The 16,688-nt window shown below is 39.4% G+C and overlaps 2 protein-coding genes across 2 annotated transcripts in view; both read left to right on the top strand.

Annotated features, from left to right (window-relative positions):
• Positions 1-11,416, top strand: part of LOC128213797 (nucleolar protein 4-like) — a 39,432-nt gene extending 28,016 nt beyond the window's left edge. Inside the window, exons 7-13 of the mRNA XM_052919853.1 lie at positions 3,471-3,561; positions 6,540-6,730; positions 7,281-7,418; positions 7,630-7,830; positions 8,738-8,854; positions 9,143-9,527; positions 9,675-11,416. Of these exons, the coding sequence (XP_052775813.1) occupies positions 3,471-3,561; positions 6,540-6,730; positions 7,281-7,418; positions 7,630-7,830; positions 8,738-8,854; positions 9,143-9,527; positions 9,675-9,835 (1,284 nt within the window). The 3' untranslated portion in view covers positions 9,836-11,416. The remainder of the gene's footprint in view (positions 1-3,470; positions 3,562-6,539; positions 6,731-7,280; positions 7,419-7,629; positions 7,831-8,737; positions 8,855-9,142; positions 9,528-9,674) is intronic.
• A 690-nt stretch (positions 11,417-12,106) lies between these two features.
• LOC128213796 (excitatory amino acid transporter 3-like) lies at positions 12,107-16,087 on the top strand. Its single transcript, XM_052919852.1, has 8 exons — positions 12,107-12,691; positions 13,273-13,315; positions 13,480-13,549; positions 13,755-13,947; positions 14,309-14,542; positions 14,748-14,942; positions 15,130-15,264; positions 15,823-16,087. Exons 1-8 carry the CDS (start codon positions 12,213-12,215, stop codon positions 16,085-16,087), a joined length of 1,614 nt encoding a protein of 537 aa, XP_052775812.1. The 5' UTR covers positions 12,107-12,212.
• The last annotated feature ends 601 nt before the right edge of the window (positions 16,088-16,688 follow it).

The following is a 16,688-nucleotide window of genomic DNA, read 5'->3' as shown; positions in this document are numbered from 1 at the left end:
TGGCCGTTCACGAGCTCACATGAGACACCAATTCTTCTCGAATTAGGCGATGCTTCAACAATAAAAAATACTTTAAACTTTCAAAACCGAGAACAAGGAAGAAAGGAGCGATTAAAAACAATTGAGACAATGCGATGTCGGCACTTGACCTTCAAAATGTAGGCAAAGTAATTTTCCTCGTTTAGCAATCCCCCTTTCGCGTTTAACCGCGATCTCTGTTGCTAGTTATTCTCTTTTCATTGGTTTTAGTAAATGACATCGAATACAATTTTAAGTGCATTACAACATTTGTGCTTTCCTAAGTGAAATAATAAAACAACAGTCACAGTAAATATGTAAGTGTCACGTGTTCAAATCAAGTACACGATTTACATCAGTCAAATAAATTTTAAGCAAAACAACAACAAGCAAACCATTATTGCATGTTATTTTCAGATATTGAGACATAGATCGTAGAGATCAAAAATTGCCCTTATACAACAATAATATTCGTGAAAATAAATTATACTGTTTAGGTGTGGTGCCATTGGGTTGTTAGGTAACGTCAATATTATGTACGATGAGAAATTTGTTAGAGAAATGTAAAAACAATAAGGTAATAAAAATCGTAAATTTATCAATTTTACAAGTTTTAAATAAAACAATGCCTTAATAAGGTGCTTTGTACCAGCATGTCCACCATTTTGAATGTTGGGTTCTCCAGGTAACAGTGGAGACTCTTGCCTAATCTGCACGGTGCTTTGTACCAGCAGGTCCGCCATTTTGGATGTTGGGTTCTCCAGGTAACAGTGGAGACTGGTTATCGATTTCCCTTTGTGCCGGTGACTCTCCACACCTAAATAAGGGGAACACGACTAATTGATTCGCCCCTCAAGCGCTTCGTCTAGAACGATATTGGCGACAGCTGGCTTGTTTTTGAGCGCTGTTTTGTTATCGTATTTATCAAATATCGACATTGTAATATTCTGTCATAATGGGTTTCACGACTATTGAAATGTCAAATAATGTAGACTTGGTAGTTCGAAAGAGTGAATAAAATGTCCGGTTTTGGACAATGGTGATTCATGCATTCATACCGAGAGAACTTTGATGTCGACATGAACACGCGCGTGTTTCATATGTGCAGAATGAAGACGCACACATTTCACATGTTTAGTGTTCTGTTTGCCTCCAATGGTGCCGGTTACTCCGGTAATTTTGAGACCTGAAACATACTTTCTTTCGACTAGGAAGTGAAACTCTGATATGATCTGATAGTCATGCAGATCCTCTCTGAGTTACATCGACCCAGTATCATGCAGGACCACTTGTGGCCTCTCCACTCCAGTCATCAATTCCGCGTACACGAGCCTGCCCCAATGATCGGAGCAGTCTCAAGTCTAATTTCAGAATCAAGTGGCAAAACTACAAATCCTCATATCATTGTAACTTTCCTTTCTTGATATGCATTGAAAATAAACTTTGAACAATTTTAAAATGTACAATTATTTACATTTATTTTTGTGAAACGAATGGAATGAAGATGACTTTTTTGTAATTTGATAAAAGTTCTTTTTTGAGTGTGAGTCTAGACTTGAGACTGTTCGTAATCATGGACCCAGACTCTCTGAGTGTGAGTCTAGACTTGAGACTGTTCGTAATCATGGACCCAGTCTCTCTGAGTGTGAGTCTAGACTTGAGACTGTTCGTAATCATGGACCCAGACTCTCTGAGTGTGTTTTGTATCTCAGACTTGAGACTGTTCGTAATCATGGACCCAGACTCTCTGAGTGTGTTTTGTATCGGCCCTTATGCATTTTAATAACCTTCTTCGTGCACATAATCGTCATCTAGTATATCCGGTTATAGAACAATTTTGGCCACCGAAATGAAAGATGATATCAAAGCTAAGGCGTTAAAAATATCAACTGCAAGTGCATACGCATCCTTCAAGGATGCTGAAAACAATAACAATAAGACGCATTGGTTTCATAAATAATAACATTCTAAGTATCATCGCAGTATTAACTGTGACTGGGATTATATGGGACATATATAAAGCGTAAAAAGTGTAATGGTAAGATTTTGACGTCGCAATGAAAAATATTAAAGGAGATGGTAGCTTTGGTTTTAAGATGTCTTTAAAAAACGTTATCTAACTGAAGCCATAAGTAGAAGATATTTTTTAAATCGACTAAAATTTGGTGGAGTTATGGGAAGTTATTATCTCTTGCTGGAGGCAGTCACTTAAAGTGGTTAAAGTGACAACATTTTTTTATGAACAATTGATATTAATAAAAATGGCGGATAGTCACGTCCATCTCATTGTTACGCATGTGTTTAGTAGGAAAACATATCACTCACAACTTCCTTTTTATGGATTTTAAAAGTTCTTGAAGTTTTAATATCAGTTTCACCACCTGTTCAATTTTACGATTGGATCAGCATTGAGTTTCCCTTAATATAAACTCGGAAGAGCTTGTAAAGTGCCTGACGGACATGTAGTACAGTTTTCTGTAACATCTGCTAGAGTGTACTTTTAGTTAAGAACCAGTTACAGTTACACACACGAGTACTTCGAGGTAATATCAGTATATTAATAACTTTCATTTAAAAGCACTTTCTTTCTTTAAAGCTGCACTCTCACAGATTGACCATCTTAACAACTTTTTTTTATTTTTTGTCTTGTAAAGTGCATTTTTTTTGCGTAAATATCTGCAAACCAATGATATAAGATTGCTGGCAAAAAACAGATCGTAGATTTTCATATTTCCGTTCGAAAAAATAATGTTTTATGGCTTAAACCGATACTAACGGTTTACGAAATATGCATAAAACATAATTTTTTGTACTTAAATATAAAAATCTGCGCTCTGATTTTTTGTCAGCGGTCTTATATAACTGGTTTCTGTGGATTTTCGCAAAAATTGTCTCGTTCCAAAACAAAAAATAAAGAAGTTGTCAAAACGTTCAATCTGTGAGAGTGCAGCTTTAAAGGCAAAGTATAAAACATTGCTTTAATCGAATCATTTTTACTGGTCAGGACATCAAAATCTTAAGGATAGTAATGTTTCTAGTGTATCATCTTCTCTTTAGTATATCTTTAAATATATACATTCTTAATATCAACATATGAAGAACTAACATATATTCCTCAATATAAGGACAAACGCGTTATCCTCCCTGTATGTTCAGGACTTGATGTCCAACAATTTCAATGGAAGGGCTATATACTTGGCGACATCTAAAACACTTACACAATATACATGATTCAACTGTGTCATTTGTCTTATAGTATACATTATAGTGATAACCTTTTATTTTCTATATTCACGGTAAACTATAGTATGATCTGGAGTCAGTAATTTGGACACACGTGCATGAAAAATGCTACCAAGGCGTTAGGGGAAACACCCAATGGGGCGCGTGTATGTTGTATTCTAGTATTCAGTTTTCTATCTGTTTGTATGAACTATCTCTGCATGTTTCAGGACAGCGTGTCGAGCGTGAACAGTGAGATGAGCACTGAGACGGGGTCCTCCCCGACCCGTGACCCCTCCAGCCCCAAGACCGACAAAACAGGTAAGCACATGATCCTGCTTTGTAATCCTGTTCTCGTTGCATCGTCATGATAGAACAGCCAACAGTCAAAGGTAAAAGTTAAATGGTGTTTACATGTGGATCGTCATATTGCGCTCAGGCTCTGACAGAACATGGAAGTCCTAATGTAAGACCTTACATGAAAAGGCGTACCAGGTAAGCCGCGCAGACGCGAACCCGACGCAGCTTGTGGTTTATCGGTTAGACCTTTGTGGATCAGGCTCCAATTTTTCAAAACATCTTAAGTCCCTTATTGCAAAGATGACTTGCAGTGTGTAATATCTACAATTGGAGTTTACACGGAATGTATCTTCATGATAATCGCGATAAACTTATTTGTTTTAAATAAAATCAAGATAAAGTAAAAAAAATGGCTTAGATGAAATAAACTTCTTAAGCTTTTAAGAACTGTCGAGAAGTTTGGGCCTGTGGTGCCTCGCTCTACACGTGTGCCTGTGGCAAGAGGAAGATCGTGCTTAAAGGGACTCGCCCATGTTTTGTAAAATGCACTCATTTTTATGACGAAATAAAGTGTGGTAAATCATAAGAATTGTTAAAACTAAAATACTGACACCTGGAACCCTTTAACAAATACATGTATAGCATGATATATATGCTCAAATATTGTCTTTGAAGTCTACGATGCCGGCATGGGTTCTCTCTCCACTAAAACCTGTGGGGTTTTATACTTACATTTTATAAAAAAAATCTACAATTTCGGTATTAAAGAGTAAAATTATTATAATAATAGTGTTTTCAGATGCATTACTGTGAAAAAAGTGTTGGTCCAAAACAAGAGCGAGTCCCTTTAAAATCTGAATAAGAACCAATAAATGAGAACATGGAAAAGGAGTATCTCTGTTACAACTAAAGGAACTGTAATGGGGAATCCATACCTAATCGAAACGCTAATGAGGTTTGAAATTGTAATTGTCCAGGCAGCTAGTTGTGAATATGCACTGTCATTCATGCTTAAACTTTCACCCAAAACAATGTTCGACCACGCTTTTTTTATACTAATACGATTTGAAATTGTATCCGATCAGAAGGCGGCTGGTGGGGAATTTACCGGCGTTAAAACAGCGTTAAAGCGGCGTTATGTCGTTACTGGAGGCCGTCAAGTGGCTGGGTAAGGTTTCACCGATCTGTCCATGTCAGCTCATATTGTCTTTAATCTGGTGCGTGTTTCACTCATAAACAGGAGCAACATATTTCGGGGGAATTTCTTGAGGGAATCTGATGAATTTAGACCTCAAAATCGCGGTGTAGGAAGCATATTGATTTGTCAAATCTGGTCGTCTCATATTCCGTTTCGAGAGCTTAGTTCAACAGGGGTTTGTAAAATGCATAATTCATCGAGATTTGTCATTGTCCACATTTTGCTGTGACAAACTGAGACGCAACAGTAAAGTGAGCGGTAATCTCGTAGTCGTTGATTCCTGGCAATGCCCGGATATGCTAAGGTGACACTGATGATTAAGCTGCAGAAGTCGCAATATTGCACGGTTACAGCCTACCAGTCTTTCCCCGAAACGACCATGAACTTTATCTGCTGCACTTGTATTAAACTGTTTGGGAAGACTTATTTCAAAAATTAGCTTTTATGACACTCAAAGGCAAACGGTCAATCAAATCGAATGAATACTGAAACTATGTTCGGCCAACTTCCGGCTAGGTCCCTTATGTTGAGACGGAAGGTGAATGCTGCACGATAGAAGTTTGTCAACTAAGCAGATTCCAAGGCGCCACAGTGAACAGGGAGCCTCTTATCGGCTGCCAGAAGTTCCGTAGGCCGCGGCCTTCTTGTGGTCTCTAAAATTGGTGGCTTTAAAATCTGACACAAAGCGCCTGAGTGACACAGATTGATACCTGCTGAGCGCCTGTTGCCATGGAGATATGACGCGAGGATTGATGCCAGTCACCGAAATTATGAGACTTATTATAAATTGTAGGAAAGAACTAAGTGAATAATATTGGAATAGCTCTTTGAGCAGCCCAAATTGAGAGTTAATTGCTTTTGTGGGTTGAGGGAAGTTTGAATAAGGTATTTATACAATAATGGTTTTATGGAGAGTCGTTCTTCCAAGTGCCATTCAATGATTTAAACTTTATTAAATAAAACATATCGTTGTCCCCTCGATTTGTTTCCAAACCACAGCTTGGATTGATAGCGTGCGTCTTTGAAATATCATTTTCAAACCCATAATTGTTTTCACCATATAAAGTATTTTGAAAATGTTACACCCGATGGTATCAAAGGCCAAATGGCACGTTTTAAGTATCTAGGGGGACACAAATTCTCCGGTAAGGTGATAGAGGTATATTGGAGATCAATACAGCACCTTAGTGGCAAGCTCAGTTTCACATTTGTCAGAGTAAAGCTGGCGTTTATCAGGCAGGAGTCTCGGTCACCAACCTGTCAGCCCCGGTCACCATATTGATCTCAGAGACGCTGTCGCACCTGAGAAACACACGATAGTATTCCTGCCTTAACAAAACTGATTTGGAACATTAATAGAACCAAAAAGATCCCAGAGGGTCAATGTGTTTGGGAATCATGTCGAAACCGGCTATAAGTCGCCAAATGCTACTTTCTCACAATAATAAATATGCTAAATACATATTTCACCATATGTCCTCTCAGCGTAGCTTTTAAACGATCCAGAGGCTTTTTATTGAGGCAACATTTGGCAGACAGGAAAAAGCAATTACATGTTCTCCTGTTCTCAACATGTATGCTAATTTAACTAATTTTGAGAAAATTTAATAATTATCAAGGGAGGGAACTCTTTCTTAGCGCCGAATGTTTAATTGTCCGCCCTTCTTTATTTTGGCGCCTTTCTCACTTGTTCTCTAGTTTTAATCCGGTTCGGACGTGTGTTTTCAAACACAAAATCATGAGCATGAAAGTATAATAAAGCAAAATAGAGTCAATAATCAAAGCTACTCTACATTTTCAGAGAGAACGAATTTCAAGAATGGCTCTGTGAGTCCGGCGCCAAAAGCTGATACCCCAAAGCCATCAATTCCGGAAGAACTGTTCCCGATGAACCTGACGGGGACGCCCAGCTCACTGTCACCCCTTTCCCGGGATGAAGGCAAAGGCCATCCGGAGCGAAAGCGTCGCCATAGTGACGAGGATAGTCTGGAGGTGGGTTTGGAGGTGCGGTGTGTGTGTGTGTGTGTGTGTGTGTGTGTGTGTGTGTGTGTGTGTGTGTGTGTGTGCGTTCGTGCGTGCGTGCGTGCGTGCGTGTGTGTGCGCATGTATAATTGTGTGTTGTTCAAATCAATTCAGTTATGTTTTTGTTTACTATTTCACACAGGTGGTTCAATCTTATTCTTTAGTTTACGGTTATGACATCTAGATTCTTAAATATCATAAATACCCGAATAGGATTTCCAAGCGTGAATCAATCCTGTGTCGTAGGGACTTGGCGGAATGGGAATACAACAATGACGCCCAGATGCAACGATAAGTCTAGTCTTACACATCCGCTCTCTTTCCAGGAATTCATAACTCTGACGTCAAATTGTAGTTACATGACAAATATACAAGCAATGTATTTGAAAGTGAGTCAATGTACGCCCGAACCGAGTTTATAGCAGGCCTGCTGCGAAAACTGTTTAATTTAAGATAATTTACAATATCTCTGTAAGGTCTTTATCATGCAGACAAGGTTAATGTTGTACTTGTTTTACAGACGTCGTCGAAGGCGAGTGAGACGGGCACCAACGACGATTCCCTCACGAAAGATGACGATGATAACGACGACGACGATGATGAAGACAAGGTACCGCCGGGATCCAACATTGACCCAGAAAGGCTGAAATCGTTCAATGTGAGTGGTTGTTACACATATGGTATCTAAATAACGAAATCAGATCATTATATGGAAACATGGATATATATATAAATAAAGGGGTAATGTATGCAAATACGGAATGGAGGGCAGTATTGTCGAAATAAAGAAACGAAGAGAGATATTTCGACCACATTAGCACTTCTACATTGCCGTTTCCATTGCTGTACCACTACATTGCCGTTTTCAGATGTTCTGCCGTCTGTTTGTGGACGAAAATCTAGATAGGAACGTGCCCATCTCCAAACAACCGAAGGACAAAGTGCAGGCAATCCTTGACGCCTGCGATCGCCAGTTTCCGGAATTCCACGAGCGCTCTCGGAAACGAATCCGGACATACTTGAAATCCTGTAGGCGCATGCGCAGATCGAAAGAAAACGGATGGGAACCTGTAAGAGACTATAAATTTATTACTTTTGCAGGAAATTTTAGTCAAACTCCAATTTTATATCAATATCTCGAAACTTCTTGCTAAACAGGCTTAAGTAGCTTATTTCAATTAGCCAAAATACATACTTAAATTGAATTTTGATAATTGAAAAATGGTTTATTGTGATTATCATACAGATAATTCCTATCTTAAGTTTAAAAGCTCTAACAAAAGTAAATATTACGCAAACTATTGAAAAACAAAAATAGTGAGCTTAGCTTAATTCTGTTTAAAGGGAATTAAGAAGTTTCGAGAAATTCGGGCCTGCTGCTGGTTAACTTCATGTTTCGTTTTTGCCAAAACAATCATTACCAATTGTCAGACAATGCAGATATTGTTGAGTTTTAAAAGATTTACCATATATTTTTTTACATTTACGTTAACTCTCTATCATCAATAACTAAATACCGAATTCGCCTGGCGCAAACCCACATTGTTTATTTACAAAAACTGGTACATAAATGACATTTACCACCACAATTAGCAATGATTTAGGCTGTATAACAACTTCTTAAATTTCGTTCAAATGGAGAAAAACTACTTTTACATGAATCATGTTTTAACGAGCTTTTCAAATATCATAAGTTTTATTACCAAATATGAGTAACAAATGTTTGTTGATTTGAGGCAAATTAAAGAGAATATATAAAATACATGTTCCAGAATAAGGTTAGATTTTTTTCATTCATACAGTAATATGTCGTCTGCGCAGCAGCCTTTCTCCATCTAGGGTCAATGATTCCCTTGTATAAATATCAATATATTGAAAACAACGATCATAAAAATATGAATGTGTACATTTTAGAATGTATTTGATATCAAGTCATGATTTTATTCGTGAATTTGACTTAATGACGGTGTATTTCAGTTGCGACCAACGCCTCCCCATCTGACGTCAGCAGCGGCGGAGAGCTACCTCGCCCAGGCCTGCGAGAACGAGAGCATCAACGCTAAGCGCATGCGCATGGGTCTCGAACCACTTCCGGTAAGACACGTTATGTTATTGCGATAACATTTTATACACATATTTGAATACGAAATAATTCAGTACGTATCAAAACCGTGAGATTCATAATCTAACGCAAACATATGAGCACAGCCTTTGAAATGGGAGGCAAGCGCGTCTAGCCGTAAATGGAATTTAAATATTTGTAGCTGGCAATTCGTATTTTTTATTCACTCAGTAAAACCGTCAATGTAGGTATATAAGTACTACAGCCTATATCGTTCTGTTACAAAACTTTGTTAAAGCTTTATATCATATTCACTTCAGGCAAGCGCTATGCCAATCACACACCATCCCCCGGCCATCGGTGCACAGACGCCCCAAAAGGGCACCCCGTCCCCAGCTCAGCCGTCTCCACCCCCTCCACGGGCAGACATCAAGGACCGCGATTCCAGCCAGTTAGCTCTGACTTCAAGCTCGTCAACTGCCAGCCACGTGGACCGACACACACCGGTCTCAGCTGCCTCCTCGGACTTCATACGACATCCGCCGCCTCCGACCGCGTTCCGACCGCCTCCGGATTTCCCGCCGTTTTTTACGAACGGCAACGGATTGTTCCGGCCAGGGTTCCCCGGGTACCAGCATCCGGCCCATCATCATCCGTCCGTCCTCCACAGCCCCATTCAGCCGACCGGACTACAGAACGGTAATTGTTAGTAATATCTTTATATCAATGTATTCCTAAGCTGAATGGTTTCCGCTCTATTTTGCATTTCTGTTAAATTTGGTATTTAAATGTCAATGCTATCAGTATTAAAATCGTATTGTATCTGTTACAAGCACTGTTCAATCATTCCAGGTCCAACAGATCTTAGCATGAAGAAACAATCTTCCAAGAGCCAGCTAAGCTCCAGCGAAGTGTCCACAATTAAGCAGCTCATTTCCGGGTACCGGGAGTCCGCCGCCTTCCTCTACCGGTCCGCGGACGAGCTCGAACAGCTTCTCTTGCAGCAAAATTGAAGTTGACTGGAAATGATTTCATCATTTTATACCGGAAGTGACTTATTTAATTTTGATTGTTTGAGTTATTGTTATGTTGATGGTGAATTTTGAAACATTTTTGATGAGTTAACGGCGGGAAGAAGAAGCGATCAGAAAGTCAGGCGTTATTTTGCCTGTACTCAGTACTTTTGAAGTGTTTTAAAGGTTGTCTCTGAACATGATGCCTTTTTGTGCTAATCCACACTGTTATAGCATGTGATGCTTCAAGCTATGGAGATATATTTTCTTATTAATCAATTATCTGTAAAGGTGCATGATTGACAGTGTTGTATCAGCCGTGTTGATCTCTGTGTGAATGGCAGACTGAAAGTCAGTTGTTTGGATAGATAATACTTAGTACACTATTTATTTTATATTATTTGTTTGTCTCTGCTCCGCCTATTATTTGTACATATTGGGTATATTTATTGTAAATTTATTTCAATGACTGTGCATGATTTTGCACACAAAGCAGTGACCCATATTTGCCTTGCTATGCCGAGCCACGCGCAAAGCCGCGGGGTCGTGACCGGAATCTTAAAGGATGGGAAAAGTCTCCATGTACATCAATGTAAGGCCAAGTAAGGATAGAACTAACTGATATAGTTTTTAAGATTAAGAGTACTTGATTTTCAAGAGAATATCGGTCCCTTCAGGGTTGGTAACAAAAAACATGGATGCGGATTTCTGTCATGTTTCCGGTTAGCCTCGGTTCGGTTCCAGACGCTGCCAGCTGTCTCGTGCCGACATTCCTGTTTTTCTTTTGTGATGTCCGTTTTCGTTTCTCTTGATCGTGTTATAAGTTATGAGGTGTTTGTTGTTTGAAAAGTGCAATGTTTTATAATAGTTCTACCAAATTCTCGCCCTACTAGTCCGTGTATTGGCTACACGTATTTATAATATTAAGAATTCATCTGTTCGTATTTGACGCTATTGATGTTTTTTTTTTTAATTTATTTATTATAACATAATTTGTTTTATGTATAATTTGTTTGTGGTCAGTTTTAATCTAGTCAAACATTATTTCCTGTTTTCTATTCGAATGACTATAATTATTAATAATTCATCTCATTTAAAAATGTGTACTCTATTTATTTTTTGGTTATGTTATGAATTCTGTGCCTGTATTTGGACACAAGTGTGCTAGTCGTAATCCTAAATCTATATATTATGGAACAGAGATGAACATTCCAAGTTTGTTTTGCTATGTTTTATGCGCATTTTTAACGTTTGTATGAGTCATCGTATACATTGAATACCAATGGTGTTAAAGGAATCAAGTTAGAGCCTTACCTCCGGGACAGGTACCTTATAGAACAACACAGTCTCTCATGTTTGCCTTTATAAATGTTAAATAATGCTATTGTTAAACTGGATTGATATTGTGCAATATTATATTATTATGTAGATTATGTATATGTATTGTACTGTGGAGAAATGTACTATATATTTTGACTACCTGTCTATAAGCGAACACTCGCTGTCTTAGTGTTTCATCATGACACTTTGAAATTGACTGTTTTGAAATTTATCTTGACTAAAATAAAATGTTGAAGTGAACTTTTTTTGTATTTGTTCTCCTTTCAAGAAAACTTTAACAACTCTACCATGTTTAGCATGGTCTGTTCGGGTAATCTTGACCGCACTTGATGATGATGATGATGATGATGATGATGATGATGATGATGCTGATGATGATGATGATGATGATGATGATGATGATGATGATGATGACGACGACGACGACGACGATGGTGGTGGTGGTGGTGGTGGTGGTGGTGATGATGATGATGACGATGATGACGATGATACTTCTTTCATTCGCCTTAAAGCTGCACTCTTACAGATTTCACTTTTTTGACAACTTTTATATTTATTGACTTGGAACGATTTTTTTTCCATAAATGTGTGGAAACCAGTGATATAAGACTGCTGGTAAAATTTCAGAAAGCATAGATTTATTGCTAAAAGATTTTCTTAAGCTTTAAGTAAAATAAAATTTGGGGCAGTTCTTCAAAACAATTGATATCTGTTCTATCGTAAGTTATCTTAAACGTCTGAATTGAATGCAATGATGTCATAATAAGCAGATTTTGAGTCATTTGATTTTACAAAATGACGAAACCGTCTATCTGATAGATTGCAGCTTTAAGGGAAGTTGCAGCTACCCGTTATCTCAGTATGTAGATTCCTCTGATAGTGGTAGTGACAGTGTTATAAACAATCAGCAAAATGATACGAACTGATGTTGATGAAGGCATGGGTTAAACTTAATTAACTACACAAGGTTTATGTCAACAAAACACTTATTTATTAACACATGTGTACATTTCTTGGTAAATATAATTAAAACAAAATGGATAGGCAACCGCTCCTAGAGACTAGCACAGAAAAGCAATCAACTGCAGGCCGCTGTGGAAAATGTTTGCAAGTGTTGAGGAGACAGCTGCTGATCGTGTGTCTCGTGCTGGCCCTTGTGCTTGGTGCCAGTGTCGGGGCAGCCCTCCGCTCCCTGGACCCACCGCTCTCAAGTCGCCAGATAATTTACCTTCGATTTCCGGGCGACCTCTTGATGAACATGCTGAGTTTCCTTATCGTGCCGCTCATCGCTTCAAGCCTGGTCTCCGGCCTGGCATCCCTGGACACACAGTCTTCGGGGAAAATCGGATTGCGTGCAGTCGTGTACTACCTTATGACAACACTTGCAGCCGTGGTTCTCGGCATTATTCTGTGCGTGAGCATCCAACCGGGGACCAGGGGCGGCGAACCGGAAGTTACGCCAGAGGACGACGTAACTGTGGTTAACACTGCGGACACGTTTCTGGATTTAATAAGGTAAACAGAGTACACTAAACTAAACAAATGTTCAATCAGTGTTATGATTACTTACTTACCTCAAGGAAACAGTAGTCTTGAAACATCCCATTGTACTGTTTCAAACATCCCATTGTATTGTTTCAAACATCCCATGGTACTGTTTCAAACATCCCATTGTACTGTTTCAAACATCCCATGGTACTGTTTCAAACATCCCATTGTACTGTTTCAAACATCCCATGGTACTGTTTCAAACATCCCATGGTACTGTTTCAAACATCCCATTGTACTGTTTCAAACATCCCATGGTACTGTTTCAAACATCCCATTGTACTGTTTCAAACATCCCATTGTACTGTTTCAAACATCCCATTGTACTGTTTCAAACATCCCATTGTACTGTTTCAAACATCCCATTGTACTGTTTCAAACATCCCATTGTATTGTTTCAAACATCCCATGGTACTGTTTCAAACATCCCATTGTATTGTTTCAAACATCCCATGGTACTGTTTCAAATTCGCGTCAGATTAGTCCTAAATTATTTGTAAATTCATTTGAATACAATTGAATTTAGAAATACTTTGTGTCTGTTGCAGACAGTGTTTTCCAGACAATATCGTGGAAATGTGCTTTCGAAAGGTAAATGACGAACTCAACCCTTCTATTTATCAGTGTGCATGCACTATCCAGTGTTGGAAATACATTTGCTTTGTAATATAATTGTTCCCGATACGTTTAAATGATGAGACCAACATTCTAGCCAAAGTACTTTTCCTAAAATTGCAATGATTATTTATTGGCAGACGGTAACGGAGCAAGTTCTACGACCAAATGGAACTAATGTTTCCATGACAACGGTACAAAACGACACTGGTAAGCAATCAAATCTTTGCTCGCGACGAAAATACTGAAACATCTTTTTTAAAATTTATTATAATTTATTAATATAAAACACCAGTATACTGGTCGCAGTTCATTTTCACTTTTTTCGTAAGTCGATGAAATTCTGATCGAATTCCGCAGGAGAATGAACTAATTTTTAGTGCATGGAAAAAGCAAAGTGGTACATCATTCAAAGGTGGTGAAACGGTACCGTCCGTGTACGATCCCGTTCCGGTGAAGACAGATGGGGTGAACGTACTAGGGTTGGTGGTCTTTTCCATCCTGCTGGGGGTCGTCACCGGCCACCTCGGGGACCGGGGTCGCCCCATCCTCATCGCCGCCCAGGCCGTCTGTGACGCCACCATGTGCCTCGTGCAGCTGGTTATCTGGTATAATGGTCTATATACATTTACCAAAAGTCAACTGCCGTGCACTCAGCACCTGCTATTTAAGCAATAAAATTAAATACATGAATTTCCATTGTACATAAAAAGCTTAATGTAAAGGGTAAAACGTTCGCAGTTCAAATTGTCGCATAAATTACGCATTTACATGTATATACATGTATTGATTTTATTCAGAGTTGGGATGGCCAAATCAAAACCGGAATGTAACAATGCCGTTTTTAGGTCACAAATTGTATATATAAGTATGATCTATGGCACTCGTCAAAGCACGTGTGTATTACAGTAACCCTGTCACAGTTAAAGGGCAACAATGTGTTCCATCCATCCCTTTCATTCCCACTAGGTATTCTCCCGTGGGCATCCTGTGCCTCATAGCCGCCAAGCTCGTGGAGATCGAGGATTTGGCGCGGACCTTCCAGCAGCTAAGCTTCTACTTCCTCACGGTCACGGCCGGGCTGTTAGTTCATGCGGGTGCCACCTTGCCGCTCATATATCTCGCCGTGGTCCGTAAAAATCCCTACCGATACCTGCTTGGCGTTCTGGAGCCGCTCGTGACTGCGCTTGCTACCTCCTCTAGGTAAGAATTCGTTTTAGTGTAACAATTTGTTTCATTCAGCTATGGAATATAGCATGTATACAATGCCAGTTGGGATTACGACGGCTTTAATTTCGTCCACAATGAATGAACGAGACGGCGACGACGTTGACGATGACGACGACGATGATGATGATGTGTCGTGGTTATGTCGACTATTACGAGATGTTTTTAATTTATTCATAAGTTCTGCGACAATGCCGGTGACGATGCGATGTCTGGAGGTAAACAACCACGTGGATCCGCGTGTAGTGAAGTTCGTGATTCCCGTCGGCGCAACCGTTAACATGGACGGCACGGCGCTGTATGAGGCAGTGGCTGCAATCTTCATTGGCCAGATGCGGGGCTTCCACATGGACATCGGCCGCATCGTCACCATTAGGTAGGCAATAAAGGATTATACTAGTATATAAGAAGTGATTCATTAAATGCATGTTCATGTGACTATTTTAATCACATGTAGGTAAGTTATGTACCAAGGGCGTGTTCACGTTAATGTTTTAATGCAACTACCAAATACGCAGCGTAATGTATAATTTTAATCAATTGTGCAAACATTTCCTCCCAAGCATCACGGCGACGGCGGCTGCGATCGGGGCGGCGGGCGTACCCCAGGCGGGTCTTGTTACTATGGTTATCGTGCTGTCGGCGGTCGGTTTCCCCGTGGACGACGTGGCGCTCATCCTTGCTGTCGATTGGCTGCTGTATGTTTGTTATATTGCAAAATGTTCTTAGTTTTATTTCTATAAGGTTAATTAACTTATGTTTAACCCACAGCCACAGTCTCCACATGTTATCTTTTGACTAGTTTGCACATTTGAATGAGTTTATAGGTTACTAGCAACTATTGGATAAATGTTGACCAATCAAAAGACCTCTTGGCTAACTTTTACCAACCAGTTACTGGACTCGATTGGCCTTGACAAAATGCGCATTAAATTGATGAGGAGTAAAACAGAGTGAAGACACTTTATAAGTTCTTTATCTGAGCCGGATCCTTGGTTTAGCGGTTTTAATTTGCCAGTTAACAAGGATTGGAATCTTTGCCGAGCCCGTACTATTTTCCCGGGGTGGAACACATAAAGTATGTTGGTTATCTTTCATTACAAATAAGGCTAACGTCCTGGTAAAGGATTATCTTACCGAGGAGACGCCAGTTTAGCAAGGTCGGTGATGTCGAAATATACATGTATACAAAATCCGTGATATAAATCTATGTTTAAGATTCAGAAATATTTTGTCGTACATTTTTGTCTCTTTAGTGACCGAATTCGGACGGCGGTAAACGTGCTGGGTGATGCTTTCGGAGCCGGCATCGTCCATCATCTGTCCAAAGCGGAACTGCGCATTCTCGACCATCAGAATATAGCACTTCCGGAGGATGACGTCATAATCACGGTAGAACATGAGCCACGGGAGTCGACGTCACTGTTGCAAGACGATGAGCTCAAAAATAAATACAGCGCAACAAAATGTCACGATAAGAAATTTGTAGACGTTAATACATTCATTTCAACAAAACTTTGAGTTTGAGGACGGATTTTGAAAAGCTTTCACCACTTGATATCCTGTCGGCCTGTCGTCATTGTTACACACAAATATAGATCTGCTACAGTGTCTTGCCTTCTGTAAACTTTTCAAGTAAATGTTCTTAAAGCAAAGTCATGTCTTAAACAGAAAATAATACCCTGCGATAAATTGTAAACGACGTTTCAGGTGCCAGTTTGTTCACACTTGTATTGCTGTTACGGCCAGGTAACATGGTCATTAGAAAGGCGGGTCAATCTCCGGTGCGTGGGCAGGCATCAAATGGTGGTTTCTGCTCATAAAAGTGGATTGATATATGCTGATAAAACTTGGTTAATATACTGAAATATCATATAAAGACGTATATTGGCCGCGGGACGTATTTGGACTTGTCGGGTTCACGGTCAAGCCCGCTGCTTATAAATGTAGGAAACGATTTCCGCGCAATAATATATATAACTGTAATAAAGAATATTTTATAATTATGAAATTTGGTGTTTAACTAGCCCATGTGACGTACCGGCTTGCAATTAAAGTTGAGGTCCTGTTGGTCATGGTCAAGGGTGATGTTATCAAAAATAGAAAAAGTGGTCACTGCTAC

This window comes from Mya arenaria, chromosome 13 (assembly GCF_026914265.1).
Source record: "Mya arenaria isolate MELC-2E11 chromosome 13, ASM2691426v1".
Classification (NCBI taxonomy): Eukaryota; Metazoa; Mollusca; class Bivalvia; order Myida; family Myidae; genus Mya; species Mya arenaria.
This window is presented reverse-complemented; position numbering and strand designations above follow the sequence as displayed.

Coding starts and splice junctions, on each gene's coding strand:
- LOC128213796 (XM_052919852.1), top strand. CDS start 12,213: ATGGATAGGCAACCGCTCCTAGAGACTAGCACAGAAAAGCAATCAACT. Junction 12,692..13,272: donor ACGTTTCTGGATTTAATAAG/GTAAACAGAGTA, acceptor TGTCTGTTGCAG/ACAGTGTTTTCCAGACAATA. Junction 13,316..13,479: donor TGGAAATGTGCTTTCGAAAG/GTAAATGACGAA, acceptor ATTTATTGGCAG/ACGGTAACGGAGCAAGTTCT.